At 35.3% G+C, this 17487-nt stretch overlaps 1 protein-coding gene across 1 annotated transcript in view; it reads right to left on the minus strand.

Annotated features, from left to right (window-relative positions):
• The window catches only part of LOC144630139 (uncharacterized), a 96383-nt gene that overhangs the window by 2698 nt on the left and 76198 nt on the right, over window positions 1-17487 (minus strand). Inside the window, exons 94-113 of the mRNA XM_078488432.1 lie at window positions 17185-17286; window positions 17003-17074; window positions 7215-7286; window positions 6748-6873; window positions 6478-6579; window positions 6228-6299; window positions 5928-6029; window positions 5621-5692; window positions 4948-5417; window positions 4685-4786; window positions 4369-4440; window positions 4082-4183; window positions 3883-3954; window positions 3659-3730; window positions 3399-3470; window positions 3178-3249; window positions 2914-2988; window positions 2566-2619; window positions 2151-2201; window positions 1601-1680 (exon numbers count right to left, since the gene is read on the minus strand). Coding sequence (XP_078344558.1) covers window positions 1601-1680; window positions 2151-2201; window positions 2566-2619; window positions 2914-2988; window positions 3178-3249; window positions 3399-3470; window positions 3659-3730; window positions 3883-3954; window positions 4082-4183; window positions 4369-4440; window positions 4685-4786; window positions 4948-5417; window positions 5621-5692; window positions 5928-6029; window positions 6228-6299; window positions 6478-6579; window positions 6748-6873; window positions 7215-7286; window positions 17003-17074; window positions 17185-17286 — 2014 coding nt within the window. The remainder of the gene's footprint in view (window positions 1-1600; window positions 1681-2150; window positions 2202-2565; window positions 2620-2913; window positions 2989-3177; window positions 3250-3398; window positions 3471-3658; window positions 3731-3882; window positions 3955-4081; window positions 4184-4368; window positions 4441-4684; window positions 4787-4947; window positions 5418-5620; window positions 5693-5927; window positions 6030-6227; window positions 6300-6477; window positions 6580-6747; window positions 6874-7214; window positions 7287-17002; window positions 17075-17184; window positions 17287-17487) is intronic.

The raw sequence follows: 17487 nt of genomic DNA on the forward strand, positions 1-17487 counted from the left end.
CACTCGTTGTTGTAAATATTGACTCGGAAGGTCTTCAGAAGCCTAAAAACCTGCAATATTATGTCCAAGTTTTCTCCGCCGATATAGACTTTCAGGAGTTGATCTTCGAGGAACACAAACTTGGTGTATTCTTTTGGGTTCTGACAAGAGCGAATTTTGAAATTTCCTTCTCAAAATGAAGGTAGCACGTTTCAAAGTTTAGATTTCACATATCGAAAATTTCGTTCTTGTCAGAACACAAAAGAGGTTATGATTTATCACTAGGGTATATAATCATTTAATCCGGTGTGCTGTTCTAGCTGAAAACTTGGACACAAAATCGCATTATCTGCAGTTAGACTTTTAAGAGCTTGTAACACAACAGTAAACGGTTATCTCTCAGTAAAAAGACAATCATGATGTAATTCCATCATCCCCTAATATCCTTGATAAATTTTAGAGGAATCGATGTTCAAAATTTACCGAATTAAAGCTTTTCAAGATAGCACCCCGTCAGGAAATTTGGCTAATGAATTTATTAATGAGCAAGGGTCCTGCGCGACCTTAAATCATGTATTTAACTAAAGCAATAAAACAACGCTCCAAGATGTGTTTCCTATTTCAGGCCCTGTCCACACTGACCCGGGAAAATATGAAAACGTATCTTTTCTCTCCGGATAGGCCAACCATGCACACTGAAACGGCCGAAAACGGAGCTTTTCAAAAACGCTCTCCAAAGTGGAGAAATTTGAATACAGACTAGCGTGGACGGCGAAAACTGCGCTTTTTGAAAACGATGACGTCAAATAGTCATGTGATCTCTGTCAAAACAAAAGGTTTAATAAGCTTAACAAAAGCTCGGGTCATGCGTTGCAACGCTGCGTGCGATGTAGCGTATCGTTTTCAGATTTTTCCGGATTAATGTGGACGGAAAACATTTTATATTTTATACAGCGTTTTCAAATTTCTCCGTTTTCAAATTTATCCGGAATAATGTGTACAGGGCCTTAGACCAGATAGTTCAAAATTTACCTGGAAATGCCATTTAATACCGTTTTAACGTCAAAATAAACAGCTACTCTTTGCTAATTTTCTTTCTTTTGGTGCGTTTTCTATAACAAGTTTGTCTTGTAGCTCTCTTTAGAAATACACACCCAATTTCTGGTTAAAAAGGTCCAATCTTTGACCTGATAGGAGGCTAAAATCGTTCAAAACCTACGCCATTCATGTCGTTTATGTCCTTAAAATATTCATGTACAAAAGATATATGTGTTACTTCCCAGTTCTTAAATGTCAATTGCTGATCATGTTCTAGCTGCCTACGATTTTCTTTAGACTTTGTTTTTGAGACTTATTAGTCCAGTCCCTAAATTTCCGTTTCCGCCAACCCCTCCCTCCTCGCCTCTATACTCGGGGTTGAACACAGGGGTGAGGACTGCACTAGGGACAAACATTATGTATAAATGAACCACTATCATGGTCACGCTCCCTTTGTTTTTTTTTGGTTTTTTTTTTTTTCTATATGTGCTTGAGCCTTAACCGGTTGCCCATCTCACGAAGAGGCTCTCTCCAACGGAGAAATAAACTTAATAAGGAGGGTTAATAAATAAAAGTAACTTACTCGTGCTTGAGTAAGTCGACGATGACGCAGTAGTGGGAGTGATACTTGTGCTAATAGAAGAGCTGGAGCTAGTGCTGATGCTAGAAGACAAACACACACAAAATAAGTTAGATATTTACTGTGAACGTCGTCAAATAAATCAGAAAGATAACCCATGTGTCCTATTTCTGTAAGGTAAACATCCTAGTGTGGAAAAGAAAATTTTTCTTCCCGAGTTCAACTAAATAAGAATCTAACTCTGCTAATAACGATCCTTTTACACGATTTTCGACAAAGCAAGATCTTATTTCTCGAAAATCATATCAGCATAAATTATTCTTGCTCATAAATCATTTAAACAAGCGTAAAGTGATTGATGTCGTCCCATGTATAAGATTTAAATCGGCGGATATTCTTCGTGATTCATCGTAGCTTATACTATAGCAGGGGTAACACTGCTGTTACGGATCAATTAAAGCTTCTTTAGCTCGAAACTACTGTGGTACGAAAGTTTTTTCTATAAGTTATTTGTATAATAATAAAGTTTAAAAGGGTTGTGTTTTTCAATTACCTGGTTGAAAGTGACGATGATGTAGTGGGAGTCGAATACGAAGAAGACGCGCTAAGACAAAAGAAAAAGAAAGTTTAAATCGTCAGCACAATTTTCATAAAGTAATTAGTTGAAACGAAATGTTATCAAGTGAGCAAAAAGAAAATCCGAAAAAGGCAGTGGAGGTTTTAAAAATTGTAAAAAGAGCTTCGTGAAATCATGATGTTGTGCAGAATTAAAGTAAAAAGACCTAAAGCATTTTGCGTTTTGTACGTTCCTAAATTACAACTATATGGCTAGATAAGGGAAAAATTTTCAGATTGTACTAGAAAACTCTATAAACGCCATTGTAAACTATGATTAATAAGCTTATGCCTTTCTATGTCGCAAAAAAATAAAATAATTTTTTTTTTCAAGCATGATGGTTCTTAGTTACCTTGACGACGTTGATGCACTCGACGATGTTGATACAGAACTTGACGTGGACACACTAAAGGTCAAACAAACAATTAAATTTTTAGCTCATCCAAAGGCAACATTTATAAACTCTATTCTATAAAAACAGTAAACGTAAGAGCATATTCATTTTTAAACAGTATGAAAGCTACACAACCCCCAAATCAGCAGTTTGTACCACTCACAACGAAGAAAAACTTTTTTTGCTTTGAAGTAACTAAATAAGAAAAAAACTGATAACCCTTTAGTTAAATAAACATAACTTAATTTCTATTTGTTTCTTACTTGAAGGTAACGTTAAAGCCCAAGTTTTATAATTATTCTTTACCTAGATGAAGTTGACGCACTTGATGACGTCGAAGCTGACGATGATGATGTTGACACCGAGCTTGAAGAGGACACACTAAAAAGGAAAAGATTAGTTATTGTCATAAAACTACATATAACATCATAACACATACATGTATATATATATATATATTTATGATCTACGATAAAAAGGACTTTGACTATCCTTTTCCCTGTATTATTCAAAATTTCCAGTTTTTATACATTATTACAATTTATATTAAAACGACTATATAATTCATACCTTGATGAAGTTGACACACTTGATGACGTTGATGCTGACGATGATGTCGACACAGAACTTGAAGTGGACACACTACAGAAAGAGATGAATTATTATCATCAAAGAATCTGGTTACACAAGGGGTTTTTGTTGTGTACATGTATGCAATTTAAAAAAAAAACTTGAATATATATGCGTATTGTGTCATGCTTTGATAGTTTGAGCCGAACGTTACACATTACCTCGACGAAGTTGACACACTTGACGACGTTGAAGCTGACGATGATGTCGACGCCGAACTTGAAGTTGAGACACTAAACAGAAGGAAAATCGATTACCGTTTGGATACTTAATTAACACAATTCAATATTAGGAACTATAAACTAAGTATATAAACGAAATTTAGGGTAGAGATTCAGTGTTCGCCTTTCGTATCCGATCGGGCTGAAAAAAATCGAAGGATTGGCGGTTTTACAGCCTAAATAAGATAATTCATCATTACCTTGACGAAGTCGACACACTTGATGATGTTGACACTGACGATGATGTCGACACAGAACTTGAAGTGGACACACTAAAAGGAATGAAAGTCGATTACATCATACAGCAAACGAACAAGAGTTTCTTCTTGTTTAAAAGGCATATTCCAGATCAGGAAACTAAAAGCTAAATATTCAAACGAAGACTAGGATGGAACGTTTTGAAAGTTGAATTGGGCTTCATTACCTTGATGAAGTGGACACACTTGATGACGTGGATACTGACGATGATGTCGACACCGAACTTGAAGTGGACACACTAAAAGAAAGCAAAATCGGTTTTTAATGGGAACTATAATCTTAGAAGGAAAACTACTACATCTAACGCCAGTCAACTGAAAAAAATCATGAATAATAAAATTATCTACTGGTTTTGTCAGAAATACCTTGTCGAAGTTGGCGTGGACACACTAGTTGAAGTGGGTGTTGACACACTTGATGACGTCGACACTGATGACGATGTTGAAACAGAGCTTGATGTCGACACACTAGAAACGAAATTATTTTATTCAGATTAACTCTTTAAACTTCGCCTTTTCTGATGAATGTAAAAGTATTTTTTTAAAAAGAAATCCTTGAGCGATCGTTGATTTTAAATTAATAACAATTACATTTGAATTAGCTTGTTAGTTAAAGCAAACATCACAACTCGAACTTAGCAGCCACACATTACCTTGACGAAGTTGACACACTCGATGATGTTGATACCGACGATGATGTCGACACAGAACTTGAGGTTGAGACACTGAGAGGATACAAGATCAACAATTAAATAACAGAAAACAGCATTATAGCATTGGTACTTTTTGAGATACTAACGAAAAGACAATCGATTTATAATTGTTATGAGTGAAAGGTTAAAACTTATAAAAATCTAGAAAGCCAAAGGTGTTCTATATTTTCGATTTTTTTCAAAGTTTCATTCATTATAATCATTTAACAAAATAACACTTCGGCTGTAATTATGTTATCTATTGATTCTCTTATACCTTGTCGAAGTTGGCGTGGACACACTAGTCGAAGTGGGTGTTGACACACTTGATGACGTCGATACCGATGACGATGTTGAAACAGAACTTGATGTCGACACACTAGAAACGAAACGACAGATCATTACCACACATATATTTTATTAAGTAATTTTTTTTAAAGTTTGCCTTTCAAACTTGACGCCCTTTAACTGACTTAATAAAAGGTGAGATGCTTAAACCAAATATTACAACAAGAGTACGACATCCAAATTTTTTGTTACCTTGATGAAGTTGACACACTTGATGATGTTGAGACTGACGATGATGTCGACGCGGAACTTGAAGTGGACACACTATGATGACGTCGATACTGACGATGATGTCGACGCTGTTGTGTTTTAACTTGAAGTAGACACACTTGATGATGTTGAGACTGACGATGATGTTGACGCGGAACTTGAAGTGGACACACTTGATGACGTCGATACTGACGATGATGTTGACGCGGAACTTGAAGTGGACACACTTGATGACGTCGATACTGACGATGATGTTTTTTTTTTGCGACGCGGAACTTGAAGTGGACACACTTGATGACGTCGATACTGACGATGATGTCGACGCCGAACTTGAAGTGGACACACTTGATGACGTCGATACTGACGATGATGTCGACGCCGAACTTGAAGTGGACACACTTGATGACGTCGATACTGACGATGATGTCGAGTAAGAACTTGAAGTTGAAACACTACGAACAAACATAATAAATCAGTGATTTTGCTTGCTCTGTATTACGTCAAGCCAATTGGGTTCAAACTAAGCATATAAACGAAGTCTAAGTTATACCTGGTTGTCCGCTGAATTGGGTTTACAAGGAAGTGTAACGGAATGGAAAAAAATGATCTAACGATCTTTGGATTAGTAATTATTGTATTTGCTTAGTTTCATTACCTTGACGAAGTTGACACACTTGATGATGTCGATACTGATGATGATGTCGACACAGAACTTGACGTGGACACACTAAAAGAAACGAAATTCCGTTATTGACATAAAACATAATTTTAAAAGAAAAGTACTTGTAAAAAATGAGAAAGCAAAATACAACATTTTTTTTTAAAGATGACGGAATTTTTGTCAGCCTTATCCACGATGAGTTTTATTAAGAAATAGCAGCTCGGTATATAATTGCAGTTTATTAGATTGGGAGTAAAGGAATTTTTTTTTTTATTAATATTATATATTAATATTACAATACCTTGTCGAAGTTGGTGTGGACACACTAGTCGAAGTTGGTGTTGACACACTCGATGACGTCGATGCCGAGGATGATGTTGACACAGAACTTGATGTGGACATACTAAAAAAGAAACATAATATTATGACTATATATTTCAAACTAATCAAAACTTAACATTCTGTTTCTTATCAAAGGTGAAAAAGAATTTATCTTTTAAAGTAAAAGATCGATAAATTAGAAAAAACAAGATCAGTATTACTTATTTTTTCTTACTTTGAAGTAACATTACACTTAAGTTACATATTAATCCTTCATTACCTTGACGAAGTTGACACACTTGATGACGTTGATACTGACGATGAAGTCGACACCGAACTTGAAGTGGACACACTGAAAATAAAGAAAATGAATTATTATATAAGCCATACAAGGTTAAATGTTTTAGCATTACGTTTTGTAAGCTTCATCAACGCTGAGCATTCGGCTACGTAACACTTTCGGAAACGTAACTACAGTTCATTAGATTTAGTGTTCTGTAAAGGCAAATGGTGTATAAAAAATTGCATACCTTGTCGAAGTTGGTGTGGATACACTTGTCGAAGTGGGTGTTGAAACACTTGATGACGTCGATACCGATGACGATGTTGAAGCAGAACTTGATGTTGACACACTAGAAACCAAACAGAAGATAATTGCTACTTGTTTTAAACCGAGCAAAACTAAATACTGCTTATTATCAAAGGTGAAGTATTTCGCTTTTGAAGCAAAGAAACCCAGAATTTAATTTTTTATTACTTTGAGGTAACATTCAAACTCAAGCTATATAATTTTTCATTACCTTGAGGAAGTGGACACACTTGATGACGTCGATACTGATGATGATGTCGACGCCGAACTTGAAGTGGACACACTTGATGACGTCGATGCTGACGATGATGTCGACGCCGAACTTGAAGTTGAAACACTATAAAGGAGCAAAATCGACAATTACAAAAAAAATCACCGCAAAATCGTATACTTTTTCTTAAGAGTTTCTTTAACATGTTTCATTAACATGTATTTGGACATCAGGAAACTAAATGAAGACTAAAAAGCACATGCACGAATAAACATAATAAATCACTGATTTTGCTCGCCCTGTATTTCTTCAAGCCATGTATATGTTTTGTAAGATTTTATTTGAGATTCACCCATGATATATGGTATTAAGCGATTATAAATCATAGTATAGACTACAAAGAACATACTCAATACACACAACTGTCTTTTTTCATCCAGTTAATTTCGATGCAAACTATTTAGTACCTTGACGAAGTGGACACACTTGATGACGTTGATACTGACGATGATGTCGACACCGAACTTGAAGTGGATACACTGAAAAAAATGAATATTGATAACCATCAAACGATTTTTTGTTGTTGTTAATAGGTACTAAAAATACCGTTGCATATCAGGAATTTATATTTTAAGCATAGACCAGGCAAGACCAGGCTAGAAAATAACCTCGTTACAACGTCAAAACTCGAATTAGATAATTCTTCGTTACCTTGAAGAAGTTGACACACTTGATGACGTTGATACTGACGATGATGTCGACACAGAACTTGAAGTAGACACACTTGATGACGTCGATGCTGACGATGATGTCGACACAGAACTTGAAGTTGACACACTTGATGACGTTGATACTGACGATGATGTCGACACAGAACTTGAAGTGGACACACTAAAGAAAAAGAGGTGGATTATCATAAATAGATAAATATACTTATTTAAAGTTTCTTTCTGTGGAATAAACCGTCAAAACAAAACATTGTGTATACGAGGATTAACATATTTATTTCACTACATTAAATATTACCCAGAGAGGTGAGAAAACTAAAAGTCATCTACACCTTTTTCCGGCTATTAATTTCGTCATACCTTGTCGAAGTTGGCGTGGACACACTAGTCGAAGTGGGTGTTGACACACTTGATGACGTCGATGCCGACGAAGATGTCGAGACAGAACTTGATGTTGACGCGCTAGAAACGAAACGGAAGATAATTACTACATGTATTGGGATCAGTTGTTTAAATTTGACTATTATCAAAGGTTAAAGGTATTGATATATCTAACTAAAAACCATTTTCAAACGACCGTCAAATGAAGAGAATTAATTTGATTTTGTAGCATAAAGGCTACATTTCCATTAAAAAACGATGATCATATTCTTAATTACCTTGACGATGTTGACACACTTGAGGATGTTGATACTGACGACGATGTCGACACAGAACTTGAAGTTGAGACACTAACAGAAAGAAAAATTAAATCGATAATTTATATTTATTATTTGTTGAAAGTGAGAATTTGAGAAAAAGTTGTGAGGGTCAATTTTGGAAGCCACATCTATGACGCACTCTACAACGTAACAATTTGGCAAGTACAGAGTTTTAGATTTGGAGTTGAGTAAGCTAAATGTTATGTGCATATTGATTGGATTTATTGATTTTCAAATACCTTGTCGAGGTTGGCGTGGACACACTAGTCGAAGTGGGTGTGGAAACACTCGACGACGTCGAAACAGAACTTGATGTCGACACACTAAAAAAGAACAGGAAAATAATTGGCATTAAAAATTAAAACTTTCGATGTTTTTAAGTGAAAAGCAGTCGGTGACCATTAAAGTATCCAACGAAAATCTTTCTGTCACTGTCGCTAAACAAAACCGATTTCATTTGTTTTGTTAAATAAGGTGACATGACAACTCAAGGTAGACTTTTTTTAGTTACCTTGACGAAGTGGACACACTTGATGACGTCGAAGCTGACGACGATGTCGATACAGAACTTGAAGTTGAGGCACTAAAAGCAAAATAAATTGATTTATATTGCTAGAACATCCAGAAAAAATATCGTGTACGACTTTATATGAGCTTTATCCCTGATTTATGATATCAAGAGATCAAAAATTTTAATGTAGAGTAAAAAGGACTACACGATACAAAAATCTTTTTTTTCCTCCAAGTTAAAAAAAGCAAACTATTAAGTACCTTGACGAAGTTGACACACTTGATGATGTTGACACTGACGATGATGTCGACGCAGAGCTTGAAGTTGATACACTAAATAAGAACAAAATGAATTAGTATAAAAAGTACCTCTAGAAAACACAATATTTTATATGTTTTCAGATTATTAATTTTCTTTAGCACCATCCGTGATTTATCAAATTTGGAGATCAGAAAAATCTTTATATGAATAATAGACTATAAAGAAATAGACAATAATAATATAAAATTCTTCATTACCTTGATGAGGTTGACACACTCGATGACGTCGATACTGACGATGATGTGGACACAGAGCTTGAAGTGGACACACTTGATGACGTCGATACTGACGATGATGTCGACACAGAGCTTGAAGTGGACACACTTGATGACGTCGATACAGACGATGATGTCGACACAGAACTTGAAGTGGACACACTAAAAAAAACAAATCAATCACAAAAATGAAGAAGACCAAACATGCTGCATATATATTTTTCATGATAATCTTCTTATTGTGCTTCAACCACTTAAAGCACATTATTGACACCACATCAATATTAGATCTGAAGCATGAAATAAAATCATCTCAACCTTGTCGAAGTTGGTGTGGACACACTAGTGGAAGTGGTGTTGAAACACTGATGACGTCGATGCCGAGGATGATGTTGACACAGAGCTTGATTGACACGCAGAAAAAAGGAGATAGTTACCACGTGAATAATAATTTTCCAACAGTAAATATCAGAGGAAAGAAATGACACAGCTAAACTTGACTTTCTCATTCTTTATTACCTTGAAGATGTCGACACACTTGATGACGTTGATACTGACGACGATGTCGACACAGAACTTGAAGTTGAGACCTAAAGAAAGAAAAATGTTTTTTATTTTTTTGAAGTGAGATTGAGAAATAGTTTTTGAAGCCACTGCCACCTACAATAGGAAGTAAGTTTAATTTGAGTGAGAAGTAAATTATTGATATTTCATACTGTGAGGTTGGTGGAAAAGGAAGTGGGTTGGAAAACGACGACGTCGAAAAATATGTCGACACACTAAAAAAGAACAGGAAAATATTGCATTAAAAATTAAAACTTTCGATGTTTTTAAGTGAAAAGCAGTCGGTGACCATTAAAGTATCCAACGAAAATCTTTCTGTCACTGTCGCTAAACAAAACCGATTTCATTTGTTTTGTTAAATAAGGTGACATGACAACTCAAGGTAGACTTTTTTAGTTACCTTGACGAAGTGGACACACTTGATGACGTCGAAGCTGACGACGATGTCGATACAGAACTTGAAGTTGAGGCACTAAAAGAAAAATAAATTGATTTATATCGCTAGAACATCCAGAAAAAATATCGTGTACGTCTTTATATGAGCTTTATCCCTGATTTATGATATCAAGAGATCAAAAATTTTAATGTAGAGTAAAAAGGACTACACGATACAAAAATCTTTTTTTTTCCTCCAAGTTAAAAAAGGCAAACTATTAAGTACCTTGACGAAGTTGACACACTTGATGATGTTGACACTGACGATGATGTCGCGCAGAGTGAAGTAAACATAAATAAGAAAAAATAATTATATAAAAGTACCTCTAGAAAAAATATTTTTTTTTTCAGATTATTTTTTTTAGCACCACGTATTTATCAAATTTGGAGATCAGAAAATCTTTATATAATAAATAGAAATAATAATATAAAATTCTTCATTACCTTGATGAGGTTGACACACTCGATGACGTCGATACTGACGATGATGTGGACACAGAGCTTGAAGTGGACACACTTGATGACGTCGATACTGACGATGATGTCGACACAGAGCTTGAAGTGGACACACTTGATGACGTCGATACAGACGATGATGTCGACACAGAACTTGAAGTGGACACACTAAAAAAAACAAATCAATCACAAAAATGAAGAAGACCAAACATACTGCATATATATTTTTCATGATAAGTCTTCTTATGTGTGCTTCAACCACTTAAAGCATCCTACTTATTGACACCACATCAGCTATTAGATCTGGAAGCATGACAACTAAAATTCATCTCATACCTTGTCGAAGTTGGTGTGGACACACTAGTGGAAGTGGGTGTTGACACACTCGATGACGTCGATGCCGAGGATGATGTTGACACAGAGCTTGATGTTGACACGCTAGAACAAAACGGAAGATAGTTACCACGTGAATTGAGATTAATTGTTCCAATTTCGAGTATTATATATCAGAGGAAAGAAACTGACACAGCTAAACTTGAAACTTTGTCTCATTCTTTATTACCTTGAAGATGTCGACACACTTGATGATGTTGATACTGATGATGATGTCGACACAGAACTTGAAGTTGACACGCTAAGAGGAGATAAATTCGATTATTAATATTACACAAAACTGCTAAGAGCAAGCTCTTTTCAGCTCGTTAAAATTTATAACTACTGAACTACTTGTTAAGAGAACTCGCTAAAAAACGTGAGCGAACATATGGTAAAAGTTTTTTTTTAAAATTAACGTTTGCAAGCTTCATCTAGTGAGCATTCTACAGTGCCAAACTGACAACTTCAGTATGTTAGATTTATAACCCACAAATGTTACTTTGAATTTTAAAGCCGATTATCTAATACCTTGTCGAAGTTGGCGTGGACACACTAGTCGAAGTGGGTGTTGACACACTCGATGACGTCGACACTGATGACGATGTTGACACAGAGCTTGATGTTGACACGCTAGAACCGGAAAGAAAGATGATTACCACATATCAGTATTAAAACGAAATCTCCTTCTTTCAGTATTATCAGGGGCAGTAAATCAATTGGCCTCCTTTAAAGTAACTTAATGATATAAGAATGATCACACTATTGTTGAATAAGTTTATTTGTTTTTTTTCTAATTATCCATTACCTTGACGACGTTGACGCACTTGACGACGTTGAAACTGATGATGATGTCGACACAGAACTTGAAGTCGAGACACTAAAGAGAAGGAAGATTGGTCATATGAAAATCTAGTAACATGCAGATAGCAACATGCACATAGCCAAAATAATAAAAAAATAATTTTGAACAACTCGGTGATTCATTACCTTGACGAAGTTGACACACTTGATGACGTCGATACCGATGATGACGTCGATACTGATGACGATGTCGACACAGAACTTGAAGTTGAGACACTGAAAGGAAAAAAAAACGATCATTAATATCAAGCAATACTAGAAAACAATGTCGAAAACAAAGCATAATAATTTTTGTATATACATTTCTGTGCATTTAGTTTTATGTCATTTATATATGATTTCGGCGAATGCAGTTTATTAGATTTTTAAGTTTAGGAACTTAAAATGGAGACACAGGAAAGGAAATATATTATCAGCATCAAGAAAACCAATGTTGTGTCGGCCTCTAACACATTTGGACGTTGGGAAATTTAATGTTACTAGCTCTTGCTTTGAAACGTTAAGCCAAATTGTGCACATTACCTTGACGAAGTGGACGCACTTGATGACGTCGATACCGACGATGATGTCGACACCGAACTTGAAGTTGAGGCACTAAAAGTAAAGAAAATCGATTACATCATACAAAAAAGAATGAAATGTTAAAACAAATAAAAACATAAATGAAGAAAGTTACATGTTTGCGGATGAATTTGGATTCACACGGGAATAAACAAAAAGCTGACCGAACGATCGTTGAGTAAATAACAATTTCTCTTGATTTAGTTTGTTTCTTTGATTAACGGTACAATTACAACTCGAATTCAATAATTATTTATTAATTACCTTGACGAAGTGGACACGCTTGATGACGTCGATACCGATGACGATGCAGATGATGATGTCGAAACAGAACTTGAAGTTGAGGCACTAAATGGAAAGAAAATCGATTATAGCTTTAAAATATAGAGTAAGAAATTGTAAAAGTGTAAAAAAGTATGATATGATATACATTTTGGTTCATTAGTATTTGTGTGCTTTTGTAAACATGTATATGATGAAAGTTCTACATACTAGTATTTTAGTTTGCAACTGCATTTAATTAGATTTGGAAGCTGGAAATAAAGTGTCTTCAGCAATTACATTGTCTATTGGTTCTCTAACATCGTGTAGAAGGTTCTTTGATACAACACAAAGGGAGGTAGAAGAAAAAACAGAAACAAAATCGATGCCCATTTCAGTAACTAAATGAAAAACTGAAGTTGCTTCATTTGGTTTGGTTTGGTACTTAAACGTAACTTCAGCTTACCAGCCATTTCGTTTTTGTTTTTTGTGGGGGGATTTATATTTTTTTTTTAACCCCTCCCCCCCCCAATTTCATACCTTGAAGAAGTGGATGCACTTGATGACGATATCGACGACGACGAGCTTGAACTTAAGGCGAAAAAGAAAGAAAAATCCAATATTCATAAAATTCACAACTGTTAAGAAGGAAAAAAGCCAAATATGGTATACATTTCGGAAGAGAAAGTTTTTCCTGCTTCACTCATGATGAGCATTCTACAAAGTGACTATTTCGCAACTGGATTTGGCGATTAGGCCTAGTTGTTCAAAGAGTAGATATCGCTATCCACTGGAACAGTCACCCAGGCTTAGTTTGTTTTGAAAATACTTATCCACTGAATATCTATTTATCAAGGGGGTAGCCTTGTGAGCGCTTTGTGCAGTTGGGGCCAGCAAAGGTTGTCTTCAAGTTCTGTACAAAACTTATTTTGTTGTAAGTTAGAAAATTAATCTTAATCTGTTATTCTAAGTAGCTTTTTAGAACAAACACGTGGAAAACTGACTGCACATCTGTAAGTATTTGTTATAATATGGCGAGTTATCTACCTGGTTGACAACGTAATAACAGTTTGTGTGGACGTGGAAAACGTGGTTAAAGTAGGGAATCTTGTTGAAATCTTTGTAACCGTCTGAGGCGCACGACTTGTGGTTGTCCTAAAGGTTTGGCAAAGAAATATGAAATAGTTGACGAAACGAAACGTATATGAAACGTAATATTAGTGAAGAAATTACTCCGTCTGTTGACCTAAATGACAAAACCATTCTTTCGTTACAAACAAAAAAGTCTCCCGTGCGTTATAATGAAAAGTTTCAAACAAATTAGATTAACTTTACAAACTATTCAGCCTAACAGTTTCTTAAAACCCATATCACAGTCTGACTTAATATTCTTAAATTTCTGTTCGCCGGTTCCTTTTTTGTGTTTGCTGTATTGGTGAACAGTTCCTTCACTGCTTAAAGCGGGTATTTTTTATTTCGGTCAATTTGGTATCACATTTAGTCTAAATTTGGCTCAAATCCGTGACACAGTTTCTTTAAACAAGATAAGATAGTTTATGCATATTGACCTTATTCGGTCGCAAAATTTAAGCAATATGGCCACACACAGTATTAGAGCAAAAAAAGATTGTTTTACCTAATCCTTGATGAGAATGACGATGAAGATGCAGACGAAGACGTGGACACACTAAAAGCGAGACAAATTTTATTACGTCAATTAAATACTATTACTAATAAGGGTACATTTAAACGAATATTTAAGAGTCGATGTCTACAAAAATGGCGGTTGTAACTTGTTGAAGTTGTTGGAGGTTTTGTTGGAGGTTGCAAATTCCGACTATTATTTTATTACCATTATTTGTTGTTTCCTTGGTTAAATATTTTTTCTGTTAGAATGGATGTTTTTTTTGGAAAAAAGATTCAGGAAGCCGAACCGCCGTCGACGACGACATCCAGCCCCCCCCCCCCCCCCCCCAAACCCTCCAGCTGCCAAAAAATTACATGTTAACAAACCGAAATTTCACGAAAACACATTCAATACTTTTAAGTTACAGTTGGATAGTTCCTCTTTACCTTGACGAAGTTGACACACTGGACGACGTTGAAACAGACGACGAAGTTGACACCGAACTTGAAGTGGAGATGATGATGTCGACACAGAACTTGAAGTTGAAACACTAAATTGAAAAGCAAAACAAAATGATTTTAACTGTCCTAAAACGAATAATTTACATATAAAAAGCCCCTATTGATAAAAGCTTCCAATTTAACATATGAAAAAAAAATAAGCTCATAGTCATTTCTTTTCCCTTCGCCAGTCCTTAAACATCATCACCAAACACTGAATGTAAAGTACAATGTTCATTTCTTTAATACCTCGTCGAAGTTGGTGTGGACACACTAGTCGAAGTGGGTGTTGACACACTTGATGACGTCGATGCCGATGATGATGTCGACACAGAGCTTGATGTTGACACGCTAAAAAAGGGAAATATCATCATTATTGCATCATGTTGAACTAATTATATTATGAAGAACCAGAACCTGTATGATTCTAGAGGAAATTAATGATTTTTATGTTCTGGACCTTGGTACAAAGGGGAAAGGAAATTATATTTTTACTGTAAAAGAGGTCTCCAAGTTGATGTCAATCAGTCATCAGTAAATGACTCAATCAATTAAGCAATCAATCATTCAATCAATTAATAAATCAGTCAGTCAGTCAGCCAGTCGGTCAAATCGTTCAGTACCTCTTCAAATTATTTTTATTGTACGTTTCTTTACTACTTAAAAGTAAAGTTACAAGAAATAATGTTAAAATCTACCTTGAGGACGTTGATACACTTGATGACGTCGACACTGATGATGATGTTGACACCGAGCTTGATGTGGAGACACTTAATGGAAATAAGATCAATAAGTATTAGACGAGATTCTATTTATGATCTCTCAATAATGATAATCCATAAAACCTAGTATAATAATAATAACATAAAAGATGTTTCTTCTACCTTTATCGAAACTAACAGCGACACACAGATAAAAGGTCAGGAAACTTAATTTAAAATATCGATTTTTAAATACCTTGTCGAAGTTGGCGTGGACACACTTGTCGAAGTCGGTGTTGACACACTCGATGACGTCGACACCGAGGATGATGTTGACACAGAACTTGATGTTGACGCACTAAAAATGAAACGAAATATTGCATTACCACGAATGGTGTTCTTGCTTAATTATTCATTATTATTTATCATTATTACTTGGTAAGAACTCTTCAATTAGATCTTCGTGAACTATTTTATTATTTTATTTTCCGTTGTTACTATAAAGATATCGTGACAACATTCATTTAAACAATAATTACCTTGACGAAGTGGACACACTTGATGATGTCGATACTGATGATGATGTCGACACGGAACTTGAAGAGGACACACTAAAATGAAAAGTATAAAAATATTTTTACGAAAATCTGGAAAACGAGACGGGATGAAAAAAATTAAATAACAATATTATTGTAAAATTAAGTAATTATTAATATAAATATAAAATTATTATTACTATGTCGTGCTTTTGTAGTTTTAGCCGAACGTTACACATTACCTTGAGGAAGTCGATGCACTTGAAGATGTAGAAACAGATGATGATGTTGACACAGAACTTGAAGTGGACACACTTGATGACGTCGATGCTGACGATGATGTCGACACAGAACTTGAAGTGGACACACTTGATGACGTCGATACTGATGATGATGTTGACAAGACTGATGTGGACACACTTGATGACGTCGATACTGATGATGATGTTGACACAGAACTTGAAGTGGACACACTTGATGACGTCGATGCTGACGATGATGTCGACACAGAACTTGAAGTGGATGCACTTGATGACGTCGATACTGATGATGATGTTGACACAGAACTTGATGTGGATACACTAAAAGGAAAGAAAAAAGATCATTATCATACAGCAAAAAGAGAAAAATAACCGCACGATAGTTTTCGTAGTGACAATTGACCAAGAGCCTCCAGGTTGAGCGTTATAATAAGTAGAATTTCAAAAACCGGTTAGATGCGGAATTAAAGAAAGGTTGGCCAGGTATGTAAACGAAGTCTAAGATAGATCTTGTTCATGGATGAATTAGGACTTAAAGGAATCTAACTAGTTGAGTTTCTGACTTAAAACCAATTTCATTTAATCGTCAATGTTTGTTACGTAAGGTAACAGTTCAATGCCAGTAAGAAAATTATCCATTACCTTGACGAAGTGGACACACTTGACGACGTTGAAACTGAAGATGATGTCGACACCGAACTTGAAGTTGAGACACTGAAAAAGAAGAAAATCGATTACATAGATACTCGTAACTCTTAAGATTTAAAACATTAAATGACGAACTTTAACTATTTTAATTATATTGTCAACGGATTCTCTAATACCTTGTGGAAGTTGGCGTTGACACACTAGTCGAAGTGGGTGTTGACACACTCGAAGACGTCGATGCCGAAGATGATGTTGACACAGAGCTTGATGTTGACACGCTAAAAACAAAACGAAAGATCATTACCACATTTATTTTCGAAACTGTCTTCTATGAAATTAATAACATGCCTTTTTAATACACGGAAGGAAAATATTTGTTTTTTTTTGTTATTCTAGACGAACGTTAAAACTAGAATGCGATTACTACATATTAATCACCTTGACGAAGTTGACACACTTGATGATGTTGATACTGACGA

Source organism: Oculina patagonica, chromosome 11 (genome assembly GCF_052425735.1).
Source record: "Oculina patagonica isolate OP01 chromosome 11, crgOcupat, whole genome shotgun sequence".
In the NCBI taxonomy this organism is placed as follows: domain Eukaryota; kingdom Metazoa; phylum Cnidaria; class Anthozoa; order Scleractinia; family Oculinidae; genus Oculina; species Oculina patagonica.